This window comes from Camarhynchus parvulus, chromosome 9 (genome assembly GCF_901933205.1).
Source record: "Camarhynchus parvulus chromosome 9, STF_HiC, whole genome shotgun sequence".
Lineage (NCBI taxonomy): Eukaryota > Metazoa > Chordata > Aves > Passeriformes > Thraupidae > Camarhynchus > Camarhynchus parvulus.
The window spans coordinates 12,244,753-12,266,667 of NC_044579.1; the positions used below are offsets into that span (position 1 = coordinate 12,244,753).

A 21,915-nucleotide genomic window follows, 5' to 3' on the forward strand; every position below is an offset into this window, starting at 1 on the left:
TGTTAGCAGCAATGCCTTGTATGTAGGGTTACACCATTCCCTTAAGAAAATGTTATTATAGATATCCCATCTTTCACTTGCAAAGTCACAGTTATCAAAAGGTTCATGCATAAGCGAACACAATGAGATTTTACTGATCTTAAGTTATCCTGATTAGAAGTACTCCCCACTGAATCTATAGCAAAAAGTATCAAACACTGCACATACCTGTAGAAATGATAAGCAGAGGCCTTAGGTTTGATTTCTAAGGAACAGGGAAGAAATTGATCTTAGAGTGGTGTCATGTTGCTGGTTGGAATCCTTGTCCTTGGAGGCAGATTCTTTAGACAGAATTGATGTAGTCTCTTGAAGTGCCCTCAAATATACTTTAGAAAAGAAAAGAATTTGGTTTTGCAGTTATGCTCTTCTTTTAATTACTGTGTTGTGGTTTTCAGTGAAGCTGGATCTCCCTTGTAAAGTGGATTTGGGTTTCAGTTTGTATTTGGCAGATAATTCTTGTTTGCTTTAAAAGTGAGCAGTTTTAGCTTCTGGCATATCATGTTACTGGTGAACAAGCCTGCTCAAAGAACAAAACTAAGATGAGTGGAGAATATGAGAAGGGGTGAACAATACACCAGCACATTTCTTTTAGAATGAAAAACCCCAGTTTGTCACCATTCCTTAGCTCTACACACTACTAATAGGCTAAGAAATATAATTTTCTTTTGTGTAGGAGTTCTCCATTGCAGAACTGGTGGTCTGTCACTTGCTTTGTATAGGCTTTTATTCTTTGTGCTGTCAGACATATTTCTGATTTGGCTATTTAATGTGGTTTTACTTCTAGGCAGACCAAATTCCAGGATGGTTTTCTCTGTTGCCTACCATTCATCACTTTTTGTCACTTTGCGTTCCTAAACCCCCATGTTCCTATTTTTCAATGCTCCTTTTAATGTTCCCCTCTAGTTTCTAAATGTTCCCCATCTGTGTTTCCTTTTAGTGTTGTGTGATACCTGGTTTGAATCAGTTTTCTGTAACTTAGAGATATAATCTCTCTTGGAATTAATATGGGAGAAAAATTCTGTAATATAAAAATAGCACATCCTAGCTTGAAGAGGGAATCTGACCATGAATACAATTAAAACTTAGTATTTTACTACCTGCTATTTGTCATAATCAGAAAAATGTTAGAACTTGTCATTTGCTAATGTATTCTCACATCATTAACATGTGCTCAGTACATATGCAAGTGTGTTGAAATATTTTTGTGAGCTGGTATATAGCTGTAGACAATAGGAAGGAATTTTTAGGTTTAATTTAGTGTAGTCTAGGCTTTATAGAGTGTAACTGTCAGGTTTTATTCTTGTGGACCTAATCTGTTCAGGGTTCATAGGTGGCTTGCCTATACTTGTACATACTTAATGTTTGCATTCAGAGTAGTAAAAATGGAAACTTTTTTTAGAAGGTAGATATTATCATATAGACACCAAGTTTCTAGAAACTTTGTGGATTTGGAGCAACTCCAGGATAAACATAAACTAATCCCCTCATTAAGTGGTGCATATTATGTCTTGCCATCTTTCAATAGGAAATCTATTGTGGTGTCCTCCGTGGAGAAGTGGAGGTGAGGTATGGGAAATGCTGTGCTTTTTGAAATGAGAGTTGTGCAGGAGGAATAAATGGCTACCTCCACTGGCAGGGACTTAAAAGAATAGTAGCAGAATTGAAAATCAGTGTCCTAGATTTCTGTTGCAAAACAGTTGCACAAATAACCCCTTCCCATAAATAATGTAGTGATCTTCCTGGCTTGGTTGCTGTGGATTGCAGCTATAGAATCAACTTAAACCACTGCCTATTTTAATACACAAAGTACTCTCTGTCGGGGGGGGGAAATCTTTACTGGGTGTGCTTGATTGATGTATTGATGTTAATGCAACTACAAGACAAATTTGCAACTGAGGGAGCTAATGTGAAAGATAGATTTAAAGGCAATTTGTATCTCTTAGGCTCTTTTGCTCCTGTATATCTAGGTCACTTAACGTCTTCTGCAGCCCTTGCTGCTCGCTCTTCCAATCAGCAGCGCTAAGAGCAAGTATAACTTTAAAAATTAATGTAAGCTGTTGGTAGGAATTTGACTCTTGCTCAGAGGAAAGATTCAAATGGAATTTGAGAATTTCAGTTTTCTGAACTGGTAGAGAGCAGAAGTGCAGTGTCTATAAGAACACATAAGACTGGAATGCCAGCATTAGTAGTTGCAACTCTTAGTTGTGTAGTCGTTCTTTTGTGGGGTGGCTCTATAAAGGAATTGGTTATGGTGCCTCTGTTACTGACTCTGGGCTGTTGCTGGAAAGCTACAAAACTGCAGCTTAGACTCTTTACTCATGGCTGGGTCTTATTTCCTTTGGCTTACTGTACTTGTATGTTTATCTTCTATGAAGTTGGTGCGATTAAAAGTCAGGAATTTGCAAACCTGTTTAGCAGATTTTTACTTTGAATAAGAGACTAAAAGCTTTACAGGACAACTTCTTGCCCTTCCCTTAGCCTGTACCTTTTCTGATTTTTTTTTTTTAATGTGTGTGTTTATGGATGTAATTGCAGTTGTGGTAGCAACTTTGATATACCTATACTTCATAGGAACACCTTTGGTGCTTCCCTATAGTGTGATATTTTTATTGATGCTTCATGGAGTGAGTGGAATGTCAATAAACAATATACTACAGCCAAATTTTTGTTTCCCAGAAGTTTCCAGCTGAGTCTTCAGGGTGATAGAGAAAGCTGTTAATTAGTTCATAACTATGACTGGTAATTCATACTGTTAAGTTTCATGCTATTTCTGGTACTTAGACTGAAAAAGCAGATGATGACCTATCCTAATCAATTTTCCCTTTCCTACCTTCTTGCAGCCTCTCTCTCTTGCTGATTTCATCAGTATACTTCTATTTCTGTGGCCATTTAATTGAAACATGTACAAAATAGACCTTCTAATAGTGCCCTTGAACAGTAGATTTCAGTAACCAAAGGCTACATTGGTTGAAATTATGTATACCAAAACTTGAAACATAGACACCCATCCCTTCCACTATTCCACTGCAGTTATTTCATGTGCTTCTGCTGTTCCTGCTGCAGCCTGTGTTTCTGGGGTCAGTGGCAGAAGCCCAGAGTGAGTGGGGACAGAGTGAGTTGTGTGTGCAGTGGGGGAGGTTCATGTGATGATCCCTATGAATTTACTCATGACAGATGAAGCCATATCTCATTTGTTTTGCAAGAGGAAGATGTAGTTAAAATCAGAATGTTAGAGTAACTATCATGCCTAACAACAATTTTTTTACATGTTTAGATATTCAAGAATTTTATGAAGTGACCTTATTGGACAATCCAAAATGCATTGATCACTCTCAGCCATCTGAACCAATACAGCCTGTGAATACCTGGGACTTCTCCAGCCTTCCAAGCACAACAGTGACATCAGAAACATTGCCGAGCAGCCTTAGCCCCAGTGTAGAGGTATGAGATAGAAATCTTCTTTTCTTGTTGAGACTGTTAGCTCAACATTGTTCTCTAAGTTTCCTTTATTTAATAAAATATTAATTTTCAAAGAAAATGTACATTATTAAGATCAATAGTCATAGGGGATTTAATTATTGAAATGTTTAATAACATGTATGCATTTTGCTTAGTCAAAAATTTATAAGCTCGTTTGTCAAATGTACCATTAAGTGACCATTAAATTGGATTTATGCTTTGATTTTGGAACCTCACTGACAGGTTTAGTATGCTTCTGCTTATCCATACTTGTGACTCTTGAGTCACTACTTCATTAATTATTTGGGAAATCTGAGGCTGTGTCTTTCTGATTAGTAACCTTTTCAGTCTGGTCACAAGAAGTTCTCTGTTACTTCTTTCTCTGTGTTCTGGAAGGACTTGTTTTTGAAAACTATATGCAGCCAGTTGTCACTAGTGAGTGGTGAGAAAACTGATCAGGAAAATGCACATTAATGTACATTTTTGTCTAAAACAAAATCTCCCTGCTCAGTTTAAACTTAAGATGTTCCTTGAATATTTTTGCATTAGAGTTATTATTTGTCCCCAGAGAGGTGAACCTAGTTTGAAGTGCACCCTGGAAAAAGTGCAGATTTCTCAGTAACTGAAGGCAGTGTGCTTTGCTGATCCATTTTCATGAAATGATTGTAGAGCTCAGGAGGAGCACTGGGAGAGATCAGCTGAAGGACTGGAGCCCGTAGGGAAGCTCAGGAACTTGCACTGCTCAGCAAGATAAAGGGGCTGGGATGTCTTAATGAGTGAACCTTCATCAGGGGCTGTTGGGACTGTGGAAGAAAGTTCACTTAGCTTCAGATCATGAGTGTGTGATGTGCTAATGAGTTTGTACAGCTAAAAGAAAATGCTTGTGCTCGTTCTAGCTTTTTTCAAATCTGTTATATTGAAGCTGGTATGAAATGCATCAGAAATACTTTAAAGGAAACTGTAGATGAAATCCAACACTTGTATTCTTTTGGAAAGTCAAAAATAATGGTCAGTGGATAAAAGGTCAGCCAAGCCAGGAGCATGAGTTATATATTGCAAAGAAAGCCATTGAAATATCTTTACATGAAAAAACTGAGTAGCCTAGGCATACTGTATTTTTCAGGTTTGTAAGTAATTGAACACTGAGGAATTAAAATTCTAGTTGAACTTGCAATATGGGAATAGATTATTTTCTTTGATTTTTTGTGAATCTTGATAACACCAGATTATTATTAAAATTTAAATTGCATGTCTCTTTGGAATATATTACCTGAAATTGCATAGAGAAGGTCACTGCCACCATAATCACCTTAATGAATTGTTATTTTTGGAGGAAATGGGGTAATGCTAGGATATATGAGAAATAGCAGGGAAAAAAAGACCATTGTGATATTTGCCTGTATGCCATCATATAAATCTAAGGCTTAGAGCTCTGGAATGTCCCTTCCTGCAGGTATGGTGGGAGTGGCATCTCTTAGAAGCAAGAGGAAAAAGGAGCTGTAGACAGGAGGTAGGCAAGGAGGGGCAAGGCTTATTTTGTCTACTGAGCTGTTTGGAAATAAGCTGGTCCTGATGTATTTCATGTCTGCATGTGCAGAGAACTTAGGGAAATTGAGAGCCATTGCAGTTGCCCTTAGTCATGGTGGATAGATGAAGTTCCTGAAAATGGCAAATGGACAAATACTATATTTTAAAAACAGAATATGTAAGAGTAAGCCATGAGAGGTGGATTTAGGTTTAACTGGTACAGGGAATGATTCTAGAGTTTTTTGGTAGCTCCTTGAAAGTCATAAATGAGCCAAATAATAGCTGTCATAGTTATTGATGATGGTTTTGTCAAACTTTTTCTTTCTACTGTGGTAATAATTCTTGTGGTAAGAAAAACTATAAATGTGATACTTCTGACTTGGGTAGAGCTTTTGGCATGGTTTAAGAGGTCAAAAACTCTTATTTATCTTTTGAGATAATGTATCTGTTAACATTTTCAAAAAATGCATCCTAGTTTGGGTTATTAGTGAAAACATTGTGTTAAATTAGGAATTGAACCATGGGAAGAGAACAGTATGTTGCTACTTCACCAGCTAAGAGTAGAACGAAGCCTTGGGAAGTTGAAATAATTAATGAAGTAATTAATGTCCTACATTTTGGCTAAACTAATGGAGCTTGACTAGTTAACAACTGGTTTCTCAGAAAAAGTCTGGGTAATTTTAGAATCTTAAGGTGAGTCAGCCATGGCATGTTAGTACATGAAAAAACCACATTATTGACATAAGTATGGTATAAAACTCTTCTCTTCTACTTGGTCTGCATAAGGCTTTGCTGGAGATATTGTCAAATTTGAGGTACCATGGTGTGAAAAAGATGTTTAATTTCAGTGCTTAGAAGAGATTGACATGAAGGATCTAAAGCCTGGAAAGAAGTGAAGATAGGGGAAGGTTTGGTGCTGCTTGAAAGGATTGAACACTTAATTGGGAAAGAAAAGTCTTTCCTGTATTTATAGAATATGAAAAAGATAATATTTTGCTTTTATACAAGATGTGCTAGGCTTACACTATGGAAATAGACATACAAAAGCATTTAAAATATTTTTCTGAGCACCAGAATAGCATAGTACATGGCCAGTCTCCCTTATTGAGGGTTTTTTGAGGCAGCATAGTGGTTTTAAAGGGCTTAAATGTTTTGGGTTTTTTTTTTCCATCCTGGTAACGCACCTAGGAACAGTGTAATGGGATTGAGGATTCATGTCCCTACCAAAACATTTTGTTGTTAGTAAATATACTCCAAATTCTAGCAGACTGGGCTTGAAGCACATATTTGCTGCTATTAGATTTGTCTTATGATGTTGCCACTGTAGGATGTTTTGTCCTCCCCTATAGGAGAAATGGATGTCTGAAGTGGGGAGTAGTGTGTGATGTTAAATCCAGGCTTTGTGATGATTCCCAACCCCCTGCAGAAACTGTTTCAAGCCCTATACAAATGTAGTGTTGTCCTTGGATCCTTCTGTCTTGTAGATGAAGGTGTAACTTAATTACAAAGTTGCATCTTTAGTTTTTTTCCTCATGTGCAGTTGAACTGCCAGGAACACAAGGCCCTGTCCTTGACACTGCACCAATGACAACAGGCACATTATCATGGCACAGTCACTGATTGAAAGGAGGAATTGCCCGATTTGGGAAAGCTCCCCAGGGATGTGAGTGTCTGTTCTCAGCTGCTCTGTGTGCTTCTCCAGTCCAGTCTGGTGGCCATGCTGGTGTTACCGAACAGAACCTGATATGGTGTGGATTATTTTATTTTTCCAAGTGGCCTGGACTTGAACATTTATGACAAAGTTGCCTGTCTTCCTTCGTAATTTTTTCTTGAGTATAATGTGAAAATCATGGTTGGTTGACCTTCAGTATATGAAGGTCAGGTTTTAGATTTACTTCCAGTATTTAGAAACATAGCTGCATGTATTGGTGTTGATCCCGGTTCACATGAAACTGAAAGCAAGCTTTTCTCCCAATCTCTGTCACTTACAGTAAATGTTAGCTTGTATTTCATTAGTGAATACTGTTTCCATGTTAAGTTGGAAGGTGAACAAATTTGAAAAATGTTAGTTTGGTGTTGGTTTCATTTTCATTTTTCTAGTATATCTGAATGTCTTAGTTTAGCTTTCAAATAAATATGAAAATTGTTACATAAGCATACATACGTTTTTATCAACCTTAATTCTTCCTTCTTCAGCGACTGTTTTTTTTTTTCTTTATATACCTGCTAAGCAATACTTTTCCCTCAATGTTTCAAAATTTATTTAAAATTACAAGGACAAATTCTCATGTATTTACAGTTTATATTCCACATACTTGCTCTGTATATGATGTGAAAATTTATGTTTTAATGTTTAATGCATTTTGGTTTCAGTAATGCTTTTTTCACTACTCAGGATATTAAAAAAAATTGATTTTATATTTGGTTTTAATAAACCCAAGGGCATAATAATTCCAGTACAGCATGTGTTTAATCGAGTGATTTGTTTTGCTTGCTGAAATTTACTAGAGGCTGGGGGGACTTCGGTTTAGTATATTGGATTTTGTTCACAGCTAGCTTTTTTTAAAATAAATTCTCACTTTTCAGAGTTTCAAGGCTGCAGCCCAGTTCAGTGTTAGTTCATTAACCAGACACAAGCAGATTGTATGTGCTTTGAGATTATTTTAACTCTATTCTGTGTCTTGCCAGGCTGGTGAGTCCACAAGTGATACAAATGGAATGGCTTTTTTCTTGCTCAGACATTGTTAGCCTTTGAAGTAATGTATTTCAATCCCATTTCTTTTACCTTGCTGATACTGTTTTGCTGTAGTTACCATGGCCGGATGAATATTCTTCCAGCTGACACTTCGTTGGTTTATGTGAGAGTTGCTTGAGAGTGGGAATATAATGCCCCCCTAAAGAGATTAAGGATTGAATTACAAGAACTTTCTACACAGCTGACTTTGAGAATGACTTTTTAGCAATGTGTGCTTGTGTATATACATAGAATAGTGGTATACAAGCTTAGGTTGCCTGAGGACTTCTCATAGCACGTAGCCTACTTCTGTTTTTTCCTTCCTGCTCCTGAATCCAAGGACTGGAGTTTGAAATCCCCATAGGCTGTGTGTTAGAGAAAGTTGGAACTACAGATTACAAGTTTCCCTGCTCACAGCAATCTGTTTTTTTTCCATGCTCTATATTTCTTGGAACATTATTTAACATTTTTAATTGTTTCAGTCTCCAGTACAAAATGATGGGGGGAAAAAAAACCACTAAAAAAAAAGAGAGAGTGATTCAAGACAGTGATAAAGCAGGAAAGGAATGTTAATCCTTTCAGTACTGGGAACTAGTTTAAAAAACCAAATGTATGCAATCTGAAAAGGACGAATGGTTCATCCCTTTCCTTGTGTACATTAAAGAGTGAGCTCAAGTGTGCCTGGCAAAGCGAGCAGATGTGAAACAGGATCTGGGCGCTGTGTGCGAGCAGAGCCGTGCCGGGAGCGGCCCCGGGAGCCGCTTGCTGTGATCTGTGGTGCCATCTGTAGGTGGGACACTTGTGTTCCACAAATACACGGTGAAACTCGAATCACTGCAAGAAATCTCTCACCTAATTGAGTAGTGTATTGCTAAGGAAATAGCCTTGTGGCATTCTTTTTTATCTTTAAATCTGCAGGATTTGTTTTAGTATTTTAATTGTTTTAAACTAGAGAAGTTGTTTGCTGTTTAGCTTGAATTTAACAGGAGCCACAATAATTTGATTTTAGATGTTGGAAAAAAACCCCACTGAACAATGTCTCCAAGAAAATTTTTTGCTTTAGGACATGGAACTCAATCTGGAGTCTCTTACAGTTGGATGAGGACCTTTGTATTTAGTGGGTAATGGTTTCTGAAGGACTTTGGTCTGACCTGTGGTTTTCCCATCTATCTGCACATGCCTGTGTGTTTACTGTCTGGCATGTAGAAACTGGCTAGCTCACTCTCTTCTAGGGCCTTTTGCCAAATTCTTTCTTCATACAAAGAAAGCAAAAGAGGAAGGAAGGAAACAGCTGATATGTCTGCAATTTCAGCTAAAATTTGATGCCAAGGCAGAGTGGAAAGGAAATTCACTCAACATCTTGCAATTACAAAATAGCTCAGTATCACCTATGAGGTATGAAGGATTTTGACCAGCTAAGTCTTGAAAATCTCAAGAACTGGAAATGCAAACTTTTCTGGTCAAGTCTGTTCCAATGCTTGACTATCTTCATGGTAAAAAAACTTCACCCTGTCTTTGAAATTTCTGTTTCAATTCATTTGTAGTTTCTAGGGGTTTTCCATCATGCAACATGTACCTGGCTTTGTCTTCTGGCTAACCCCAGTGTAGGTACTGGAGGGCTGCTTTTAGGTTCTGAACTCTTTATCCAAGCTTAAACAAGCTCTGTACCCTCATCCTCTCTTTAAGGGTCAAGGCTTCCAAAAACCCTCTCACCATCTTAATGGCCTTCTGCAAAACTTGCTCCAGGTTATCAAAATCCTTCTATTGAGGCCCCAGAATGGAATGCAGTGTTCCAGATGCCCTAATTAAAGTGTCAAGCAAAGGGAAATCATATGTTACTGCTGCCTGTGTTTCTGTTAATGCAGGTCCTGTTCACCTCCTTTGCTGTTAAGGCCTGTTGCAGACTTGTGTTCACTTTGCTCAGTATCTGTCAATGTGAATATTTTGAAAAGGGGTAAAGTTAAATTAATCTCATTTTCACCTACAATATGGGAATTGTCTTAGTTTACAAAGCAACCAGTAATGTCTTCATAACCTTCTTAAAATTGTGATAGTTTAGTATAACTTCTTAATAAGGTAAGCCGATGTAGTCTGGAGGAAAGAATTCTGGATGTCTGGTTCCTAGTGCAGTGAAAAAATCTGTGTTGAATCAGTAGCAGTTTGTATTCAGAATGCAATCATATCCTCAGTTTATCAGGATCTTAGTGGAAGTCTTGTAAGGAGCTCTCTGCATATGTAGAGTGCATTATTAAAGTGCAAGATGCTCTGGTTCTGTTTTTCTGTTTCAACTCCAATATCTTCACCTTCGCTTTACAAAGTCATTCTTACCTGTTGTATTAACAAGCTGTTCTGATGAAAATCCCTGACCTATTGGACTATGTTCAAATGCCTTCTTTGCCTTAATATTTATAAAGATTCAGTGCTGGTTAGCTTGATGATGTGCTATGTGTGATTGTTGTGCTCCTTGTAATTGCACTGGTCCTTTATGCCTGTATCTGTATGTGTGTATTGCCCCTTATTTATACCAACTCCTTCTCTGCACACATGATGTGCTTGTTTTATTTCAGCAGCTAGAATAGTCCTGGGTTACTCAGGAGCTTCATGGCTTTCTCTGTGTTAACTTTACAGTGAGGAAATGGTATTTGGCTTGCTATGTATTTTGCCTTCAATTCTTGAAATCCAGGCTGTTTGTACAAGTAAAAGAATGTAAGTCTTGAACCAAAGCTGAAGAAGTCTTCCAGGGGCAGGCTCCTGGTCAAAGTGAATTCAAAAGCAAATAAACGAAATCCAGATGCTCAGTTCAGGATGTATACACAAGCAATAAAACCCTGCTGTTTCTAAATTTCTCAGTTTAGAAGTAAATAGACAACTTACAAATTCACTTTTGAAAAAAATCTATTTTGTTTTTAAATAAACGTGTAATAATTACATCTTGCAGCCAGATTCAAAGGCAGCTATATAAATTATGACATCTTACACTTCTAGTACTTTCTTTACTAAAGTAGCTGAGAAAATGCTTGCAGATATGATAGTGCTTGATCTTTACTGAGTCTTTGATATGTCTCCTCAAATATGCTGAGGTTGAGCATTTGACATTCCCTTGTGAAGCTGAGCTGAGCCTGCTTCTCTGGTTACACCTGTGACAGCTCTGCTTTGTGTGGCTTTTCTCATCGAATCCAAGAGCAAATTAGCATTTAAATAACCACATGCACTTCTAGATTTGTGGCTAGATGAAGAAATTATTTATCTGCAAAATCAGTATTTTCCAAAGCATTGTTCTCATTTGCATGATTTATTTCTATGCATAGTTTATCAGTGCATGAATTTTCCTTTATTTAGTTATCTGGTGGCTTTGTAGATAGAATCTGCCATACTGGAAAAAGAGTAAGCCTGTGAAGGCACAAAAAGTGACTGCCAAACATAACCTGAAAGAATTCATAAGTAATTCAAGGAAAGAAAAACCCATCTCTTACCTTTGTGTGAGAAAGAGAATCATCCTTTGTTGTTTTTAATATTAATGTCATGAATAGTGGTGAATGGAAATGCATTTTTGCCTTCTGGCCAAGTTGTATAGAACAGTTGTTACTGGTTGTTACTGAGATCACTTGGAGCTGACAGGACAGAAAGATTTATTTGTAATAAGAATGAATGACATTGAAGAAATCACAGTGTTTGTCACAAATTCAGTAGAATAATAGTTATTCTAATGACTAACAGCACTATGTGAAAATGTCTTACTCTTCAGTGCATGAAAGGATGACTCTTCATCCATTTCATGATTATGATTCATGTTTTGGTGTGTTCTTTAATATCTTTCTGTTCCTTCTCAGAATACAATTTAAAGGAAAGAGGGTTCTAAGTTATTTTATGAAATTGTTTAATTACAGTAGTTTTACTTCTGGATTTTTTACCTATATTTCATTTTGAAAAACTTTCTTCTTGTCTCCAAAATTTACACATACTTGCTCATTCAAGGAGTTTTATGATTTGTTTTCAAAAAGCTGTATTATTTTTTTCTTATGAAAATGCTAAACGTCCTAAATGCTTGAGTATTGGTCAATATTTTTTGAACATTTATTTCTTCTATATACAGTATTTCCAGTGAAAGGGCTGCAGGAACTGCTTTTGGGCTAGGAAATACTTTTTTTTATGCATAGTGCTCTTATCTTTGTGTGCTTATCTCTCTATACACTATATTTATGAAAATGTGTATTGATCTTTGCCATAAAATCTTTTGGTCTGCTGGTATGGACTTTTTCCCCTGTGTGTGGACACTGTCAGCTGAAGATGGGTCTTGAGAGAAGCATGTACGGTTACCAGGAGGACTTTTAATCCATCATAGTGGTGCAGTGCTTGGTAAAGGACTAATGTACCTTGGTTGTGCGTCCTGCTCTGATTTGTGCAGTGCATGCATTACTACATTTCAAACACACTTGTTTTGAGATGACTTTCTGTCTGCTCTGGAGTGTTTTGGGTGCCTGTTCTTGATGAGCAGCTTGATCACAGATCCTGAGCAAAGAAATGCCTTTTCCTCACCTCTCTGGTGAGGTCTCTTCTACATCTCATAGTCTGCATCAGAGCTTGAAGGAAGTTACATGCTTGCTATGACAGGACTAATGGGTCCTGGGTCTTGTTGGAAGGGTGGTGGCAAGTGGGAGAGGAGAAAAATGATATGATAATGACCCTTTGTTCTAAAAGTGTCCTAAAGAAGGCAAGAGAACAAAAAGTTGAGACTAAAAGTGATTGATTCTCGACATAAGCTAATTGTAGCCAGGATTAATCTGCAAAAGCTTAATCTTGTGCCAAGGTGGCTGAGAGAAATTTCAGTGGTGAGCAGGATTGTTAATCTTTGCCCTTCATGGACAGAGCATGAGGGACAAGCCAAGTTTCCATGTGCTATTGGTGTTCCTAGAGCTGTTAGTGCAAGAAATGTACGTTTGGGCTGACTGCATGTCTTGTATTAGTCATAGGAGATGTTTCTGGCCTAGATGCTGGACATGAGCCAAGTTACCTAAAAATGCATTTCCTTAACTTTTTGGATAGTTGCACTTTGTTAATTTCTCTGAACCTTATAGTCTTTCCAAAAGAGTACTTGGGAAATGGAAGAATTTCTTTGTGAGATACCTCATGTGCATTCAGCTATGAGGGTAATCCCTCCCTCTCTTTTCTGACACAGGAATGTTTCATCAGCCTAATTTGTTCTTTTTTTGTTTTTTGAAGTTAGAACTTTTAGCCTTCTGTCTGGGTTCAGCCACTTTCAGCAGTCTGAAAGATGCATATTTTTCCCACTGATGCTTTGTAGCAGTGAGAATTTCACCTAGGTGGCTACAGCAGAAATTCTTCACAGATTTTATAGACAGTGTAAAAATGAAAAATATCTCTGGCTTGACTTGGACATACAAGGTAAAAATCATCATCTTAGTGGTTGAATGGTGTAAGATTTACCTTAAAATTCCATTCAAGTTTGTCTTATAAAGATAACATCCACCCCTAAAACAAAATGTGTGATTTTGGAAAGATTTGTTTCCTTATATACCCCCTTCCCCCCCTCTAATAGCCCCCCCACCCTACCACTTCTCCCAGTATCTATAAAAGAGCTGGGAGCAAAGTTGCTGAAAGTTTAAAGGGAGTGCTCTAGATACACAGTATATTCTAGAGTTGTTTTGGTGCAAAATACAGTCAGTTTTACATCTTGGGGTAAAAGCAGAATGATACAGATGACATTTAATAGCTTGAAATTAGTCATTGAGTTTTTTCAATATATTTCATTGTGTTTGCAGCAAAGGTGTTAGTGGGGGACCTAATAGGACAAGACAATGGGAACTGAGTTTACAAGCTGCTTTCAATGCCTCTTGTGGGAAATGAATGTAATAAGGTTCTTACCAATGGATGGAACTGTCAGGTTAGTGTTTCAGAGTGCACAGGAGGTTGTTTTGTGCCCAAGAGTTAGACTTTTCCCAGCTGTGCTAATTAGGCACAGAAGACAATGCCTGCGCATTCAAACTTTGCCTTGTCACAGCATTACAGCCTTACAAAAGGAAATGAAATTCTAGGTTAATTCAAGGCTCAAAATAGCATTTCTCTTGCAATATGCATTACTCTTTCCTTGCCACTTTCTCCTCTCCCTGATCTACATGGAATATTCCATTCATTACTGCTTAGGAAATCAGTTATTTTGCAGTCTGCAAATGCTGAAATGACGTTAGGGGAGAAATACTTGTTTGCAACTAAAACTATTTTTGAACAAACGCTTCATTTTAGAAATTCTAGCCAGCTAAGAAAAGCTGAATTGAGATTTTTTGCTGTAAAATAACTTTGTATTGCATTTCATCAAATGATTCCCTGTGATGCTCATGTGTTAGGTAATCCTGACAGAGGAGTATATGAAATAGAATACGAAGAGGTACTTAACTGGTATGGAACAGGATTTGACATCTTTTGTGGAATATTTGCAAGGATACATTTAACTTTTTCAGACATAGATAACCAAAATAGGTTAAGAGTTTTTCATGAAAGTTAAAGCATTTGTATTTTAGCCTGCTGCTTTTTCTCCATGGTGTTTCAACCTCTGAATGAATCCAAAGGAAAACCTGGCACTCACTCAGCTGTTTTGACTATAAAATAAGTGGGCTTTTTCTCATTCTGTTGAGATGGTGTTTGGCTGTGACTGAAAATAAACCTTTTAAATGTTTGGAAATATACCTGCTATGCTGAAACGATGGATTGCTTATGCATTGTAACAACAAAGGTAAGACGATAAAGCTTTTGATTAATGCCTACAATCTCGGAAGTTCTTATTGCATCTTTCTTCCAGTTTTTACTACCTGTAATGAAAATGCCTTGATGGATTTCTAGTGTTGATCTTTTTTAAACTTTAAACTGCACAGATCATCAGAATAAATTCTGTAGTTGTTGCTAAGAACAATCATAGATGTTAATGCTTTGAAAAGCTAATTATGCACATATTGAAAAGTGTAGCAGAATGATTTTTCTCCCCTCATTCTGCAGTAAGGCACTCTTTTGTAAAAATTCACTCTCTTTAAACATGCTAAAATAGTAGTTTGCTTTTTATTCCAGAATAAGAAATTCCAAATGATGTTTTACATAACCTTTATCAGGACATGTTTAAAATAATCATCAAAGAGAAGAAGATTAATCTGGCAAGTCATGATAGGGATGGATATATTTCAAGATGCTTAATTATTTTGACATCTTGCTGCTTTGAGATGAAGACACCCAGAAAACTTAAAGTCATTACTTCTGTGCTAGGATAAAGTTTTATATAAGTTTGTTTTTAATGCAGTCCACTTGTAACTGCTGAAGATAAAATCTGATGCATAAACGTAATATATTAGCACTGTGCTTGTGAAATATGGACTTGGTGAGTTTGGTTTTTTGGAGGCTTTTATTTTCCTTCAAGTAGTAAAATTGTTCTGTATTGCTCCCCTTTCCCTGGATGTTGAGATAGTTGCTAGTTTAATTTTTTTTTGGACAAACTGATTTAACTTCTAGCATTCTTCTGGATAATTTGAAACCATAAAACTTGCTTATACAAACTTCTCCTTCTCAAGAAGTAGAATAAAATTGAACATCTTTAAGAATATTAGGTGAATTTAATGATAGCTTTTAGAAAAGAAAAGATGCTTTCTGGTTTTTTTGACACAAGGAAGCAAAGGCTGACTGGAATGAATGAAATTATCTTGTCTCTCACTAGCAAAGGAGTCTTTCTGGTGTCTGAACTGTCACAGTTCTTTTGGAAGTTAAATATACCCTTTAAAATCATGTTTGAGTGATATTAATTTGTGGCTTTTTGGCTTTATTTATTTTAGAATATTCTCTTCTGTACAGTGAGATTGGAATTAGATATTGATTGCTTCATTTCAGTTACATTGATATGTACCTTAATTTTACTATACTTATTTTAAAAAAGGCAGAGCTGTCATTTTTTATAACTAAAGTGCTTACCTTTAGTTTTATTTTGTGCGTTTGTTCACCTTCACATGTATACTTGTCTAAGAGCAGAAAAACAATTTATATGGAAAGTTAAGCCAACAGAAATCATTCTGTGAAAAAAGAGAGTTGTTTTTTAGTATGATTAGCTTAGCTCTGTACTGCTAAGAAAGTAAGACTGCTCACAGAAATGTTGCACAGGAGAGGGAGAGATCAGCTCTGCACATCCCAGACTTGCAGAGGTTAGACTGATGGTGCATTTCCACCTGGAGTTATCAGCACTTCATCCTTCCTGCCTGCTTCTTGTGAAGTTTTGTCCTCATTTAACTAAATGCTGCTGTACTACCTTGTAGCTTCAACTAAAGCAGTTTATTTGAAGTGGGGCTTAGGACAGAACTGTGAGCTTCCCTGCGTACCTGTGCATATCTAATTACTCAGAAGTTGTAATCTAATGAAAAGTACATTCAAGTAGGTTTTGTACATAAACCTATATTTCAGATCTCAGGGAAATCAATGCATGTAAGTAAGAAAATTTTGAAATCAGCATTAATGTAATGTATGATAGGGTTAGTAAAAATGTTAAATGCTTCCCCTTTCTCTACCTTGAGTGGAGGCATATTTGAAACAATTCATTGTTACTCTTTTCTGACTAGGTAAGAGAAGAATTTGGCCAGTGAGATGAATTTTCTAGTGGATTTCAGAAGTCTTTTGTAATTGATCTTTGATATTTCTGTTCTGCTTAGTTCAAAATTCAGATCTAGTCACAATAGATGAACAGATCCTTAAACTAATTTCTGTCTTGTCTTCAAAGGTTCTAACTGGTTTACTTTGCCCAAATCTAGTGCAAAGAATACTGATTAATACAGTATTTTTCCTCCTTATGTGGGCACATTGGCTTGATGTAGGTAGGCAAATTTGCATCATTGCAACCATGGATACTATTAAGAGCAGGCACGTGGGCTGAGCTTACAGTAATGATTTTTATTTAAGTCACAGTTTTAAATGAGTTCATGGCACTTAAAATACAGAATATGAAAATTCGTTGATTCTTCCAGAAAAAACAATTTTTAGCAGTCATTCTTAACTTTGTTCCATAGTATACTTCCAGCAAAGGAGTTGAATTTGAAATGACAATGATCTAGAATAGCTTTAAATAATATATCTAGCCTGACAAGTGTGAAAAAACAATTGTTTTGTACCATTTTTATTTCAAAATCCTAAGAAACATCCTGCTTCAGAGGACGTATCAGAGCAGTATCAGTGTGGTGCAGTCCTTGTTTCTGACAGTAACCAAACTCCTCCAGTGTTTAAGGAGAGGAGAAATGTATAATGCATCGACCTGTTACTGGGGGAGAAAGGTGAAGGGTTTTTCCCTAAGTTGTAAAACTTAAGCTGTGATACCTCATAAATTGGGGGTCTGAGCTCATGATGTGGCTGCAAGGAGCCTGACCACAGGGGCACATTACAGCTGGCCCGGCTCAAGTGGGAAAGGTGACACTGAGTTTGTGTCATTCCTGCAGCTTTCCTCACTAGGCTGTGCCTTTCACTGCAGTTCAGTCACATTGTTGTTAAAGTCAGTTTTTGGAATTTGCCTCAGCTTAAATGATTTTGTGCATAATGGAATTTGCACTGAAAGTGATCTTGTCCAACCATCTGCATAAAGAAGGGGCAGCATCAACTTAGACCAGGTCACTCAGGGCTTTGATTTGGTTTTGTTTTCTTGCTGTGCACAACAAGGGCCCAGTTTTGTTTTCTTAGTGTCTCCTCTTAGACATGAGAAGGCTGTTACCAGCTCTTGTCCAGGGCCTTTCTCTAGATGAACAAGCCCAGTTATCTGAACCTTTCTTCATTGTGCTTCAGCCAAGTGACCATCTTGGTGATTTTTCACTGTACTTGATTCTATATTCCAGGTCTAACAAGTGTTTGAAGAAACATAGGTTGCGATGCAAGTTTTAGCCTTCTGTGCTATGTACTGTGTGCATAAAACCTGAAAACCTCAGTGTTGGTGGGAAATAAAATGTGAGAGGCAATTGTGTGAAAACAGAAATAGTGAAAAGCTAAGCTTTTATGTATAAACTTGATGGAGAAATTGCTTGGTGGACCCAAAGGAATTTGTTTTCTTAAGTGGAGGAGCAAAATACAGAATTTTAAATTTAAAATTGTTGATGAGATGTAAATGAGTTATATGCGCAATTTTTACACTGAAAGCTTAAGAAATACTTTCAGTACTTAATAGTACACAACAGCTCTGCCAAGTTGGCACATGTGAATGGTGTGTCAGAATGGGTTTTGGCCAAGGACTTCATTTGGCCAACATTCCATGTCCTCACTCCAAAGCAAATTGCTTTCCAAACATATTTGATTGGATAAATCATAGTTACCTGGTGAGCCAGTTGAATAATACTAATAATAAATCATTTGTTTTTGCTATGTCATCTGGTTACAATGTTGAAGAAAAGGGTGCAGAATCAGTCATAAAAGCTTTGGGAAGTGTAAAAATGGTGCAACTCTAATGTTGGCAGCATCTGCAGATGGTATGATACTGCTCTTTCATGTAAGCTTGATGTATAATGCAATGCTAAAGAAGCAGCTGCCTACTAGATAGTTGGGAAGTGTCAAAATCAAGGATGGTTGTCTGCAATCCAAAGGATTGGCCAGCTTTCATGTGAAATAGGAGACCAAGTGTGTGAGGAATGTTTGCCTTACTGGGTTTAAAGGATATTTGACAAAATCAGTGAGGAATACATGCTGAGAACACTGACCTGGTGGTTATGCCAGGAGAAACAATGTCCCAACTGCCTGTATTTGAGAACAGCCCTTTAAAAAGTTTGAAGTTTTAATATACAGAATGAACTTAGGCAGAGGGTTATGCCTCTACTCTCTGCAGGGCAAATAAAGAAACCCAGTGCAACTTCAGACAGCTGGTGGTTAATTCTAGGGGTTGTAGCTAAAGAAATTAAGAAATACTATGTTTTGGATTCCATGGATGGAACTGAAAGTGGTTTCTCAGAGTTTTGAAGATGAATATGTTTCAAGGTGATTACTGATGGCACCAAGAGTGATGCAGGTGGCAGAGAGTGATGATGGAGGAAATGATGAAGGGATCTGATGTGCAAAATCTGAAAAGCTGTATGAGGAAGTAGGAGAAAACTTTGACTAACTTAAAGCAAATCATTAGTAGAAGTTTGCTATCTTATTGTGTATGGATTACAAGGATATAATATGCTTTCTACATTTACCTTCTAAGGAAGTTCTCTGGATTTCAGAGTTCTCTTTCTGTTAACATGGTATTTGGTATTCTCCCAACTGACAGCAGTTTAAGACTCAAGAACTTCCTGAGCCAGATGCACTTGCTCTGTAGTATTCTTTGGCTTTCCCTTAGGTGGATTACCTAGTCTCATCAAAATGTACATTGAATACAGACCAAAGGTATAAATCTTTGATGTTTGCTTTTTATACAGAGCATCTTCTAAGTTAATCCATGTTTACTTATGTTTGCTTGCTCTCTTTAAATGGCTGCAAGCATACAGGGTTGTTTCACCCAGAAGTTAATAGGATTATGTTGTTATTCATACTGGCATCAGTGATGTTTTTATTTATTGGAATTTCTGTGCTCCAAGAAACTGAATATCAGGCTCTTGAGATGTTTATATGAAGCTGATGAATTTAACATGAAGCTCTTGTGTTATTGTGTGTGTTTGTACTTATTTCTCCTTCTGCTTTAAATGAAAAAGCTGCTAATTAATACTAGAAATAAATGACAAATGGGTTATATTTGCTTATTGCACCAGGGAGTTGGACTGACTCTGAGAACATGGTGTGGAACATGTTGAGAACGGAGATGCTGAAAACAGTAGTAAAAAAGGAGAATAACTTTTTGAAATCAATCCTACAAATAAGACCCCTTCAAAGCATCTTTGTAACTCCCTTTGCCTGCCTGGAACTGTGTGGATTTATTTCAGAGGAGCTGATCATTATAGCCTGAGTAGTTTTCCAGGTATTAATGGCATCAGAGTGGTGAAGCATTCATTCCTGATCCCTTTTGCTTTGCTGACCTTGTTTACTTTGGGAAAAGAATTCAATCTCTGGCTGCATGATGACTGTGAAACCCAGTTGCTGGTGCTGCTGAAAATGCTTCTACCCCTTTTTGTTCACTGCCCACCTACTAGGAACCTGCTAGAACTCTGTATGCTTTTCTGCTGGCTGCTGAGTGAAAACAGTTGATGGAAAAGTCAAACAAGCACTAAACCAATTGGAAGACAGCTGCTGGGACGGAGAGCTGTTAACTGTTGTGCAGTTGAAGTGATTCAGATGACTGTGGAAAGGCAGGTAAAATGGTAGAACTTAACAGCTCAACACTTGAGGAAGGAGAAGGTGAGAAGAGCAGTGATTCTCTCTGCAGCAGAATCAAACTGTTTGCTCAGTTTGGCTGCTGCTCATGGAACTGGACCCTCTGAGTGAACAACTTTGGCATAGTTTCCTGTTGTAATGAAAACAGTGGGAGAAAACAGTGGGTGAATAAATGTAGGGTTGTTCATAGTTGGGCATATGGTCTCCAACACGATTCCTTCAGGAGACAGAGCTATTTGGATTTCTTGATGGCAAGAACCCCAAAAGGCTTCCTCTCTTATTTGAAGTGAGATTTCAGGATGGCTGAGCTCACTGGCTGATTATCTGGTATGCTGCTAGTCAGATTTGTTTTACTAGCCAGCCAGCACTGTGCTTGATCACTTCTTTTGTCAATGCAGTGCATTGCACCAAGGCTTTGTTAACATGAGGGGTGTTTTTACACTTTGTTTGAGGCTTAATCATAGTCTGATATTTTGTCAGGGGGTATTACTCATACTTTCATAAGTGGGAATAACATTACTTGAATCTCATTCCTAGGACTGGTATTTACCAGACCAGAAAAAGTAAAACTTTGAAAACATATTCAGGTGCAGAGCATCAGTTTTTAAGGGATATTCAGCCTTGTTAGGTTAATGTGTTTGTAAGACAGGTTTCTTTGAAGACCATACACTGCCATATCTTGTTTTGGAGGAGGGAAGGACATTCTTTAATGAAATTCTAATGCATACTTAAAATATAACTGAGAGCTGCTGTCTTAAAGGTCAGTGTGGGCAGGAATCATCAGCATTTTCTGAATTCATCTAAATGCCCCACAAAGAATGAACAGGCCTTAGGGGGTTTTAGTGACAAACCCATATTGCCTGGAAGAATGATTCCCTACCCTCCATGCTGTGGAAATATTAGAACAATAATTACTTCCTTCTTTCAGTCTTTGTGCTCTAACATTGAGTTTACTTGTGCCACAAATAAGATTTGTTGAGGACATTTTTGCTCTTGCCTTGGTGGGGCTGCCTGTGCCAGCCTTCATTCACAGTTGTCTCAAATGTTCCTTTGAGATGGAGAACCACTGCAGAGAATTCTCTCTTCTCTGGCTGTTCTTTCTTGCCTTTTGGAAAAATTATGTGATAGTTGCATTTAGCCACCTGCATTTGGGGTGCCTTAGTTACCTGGTGGAGACACCACTGCTGAGGAGTGCTTTGCACATTGTGCAGGTGACACACCACTTGCACATCTTGTATCTCCAGAGCTTTTCTCTTTAGCAAACTCCAAAGGCTCTTCTGGCTTTCCAGCTGCTGGGGTGGGTTGGCCAGATGTGGTAGTACTGAATCCAGAACGAAACAGTCACTTCTTGCATTCTTGTAAGGTTCTTGGACTTCGCTAACACTCTGTAGATAGAGTGTTATAATGATGAGTTTGGTCCATTTTTCTCCTGTAATGAAAAGATGGCCTTTCACTTTTGTATGCTCATTATTTCTTTGAAAATATGTAGTAATTCAAAACTGTACACATTTGACTTCTAGTATGTTCCTGTATGTTTTTGGAAATGTTTTACCATGAAAGAGAACTCTATCTGATTCTTCAGTCTGCTATTTTTCTACTTGGAAAAAAACCAAAACCAAACCCCATTCTATATGTGGTAAAATGCAAGTATATCACGTGCCCGAGTCTGAAAAATCTATTGTTTTGGTTGCTTTAGCTTTAGTTCAGTTAATTCAGGTGCAGTTCTCCTCAAAAGAACTTCAGACTCAAAATGAAGAAGAAATTGAAATAATTTTAATAATTCTGCAGTCTATTAATTTTAATAATTCTGCAGAAGTGATGTTGTTGCAGTTCATTTTAAAAAGAATCCCCAACCA

At 37.4% G+C, this 21,915-nt stretch overlaps 1 protein-coding gene across 10 annotated transcripts in view; it reads left to right on the forward strand.

Moving 5' to 3' along the window:
• DLG1 (discs large MAGUK scaffold protein 1) overlaps positions 1–21,915 on the forward strand; it is a 149,073-nt gene that overhangs the window by 11,286 nt on the left and 115,872 nt on the right. For all 10 annotated transcript variants that reach the window (XM_030954518.1, XM_030954520.1, XM_030954522.1 and 7 more), the window contains exon 3: positions 3,314–3,480. In XM_030954518.1, coding sequence (XP_030810378.1) covers positions 3,314–3,480 — 167 coding nt within the window. The remainder of the gene's footprint in view (positions 1–3,313; positions 3,481–21,915) is intronic.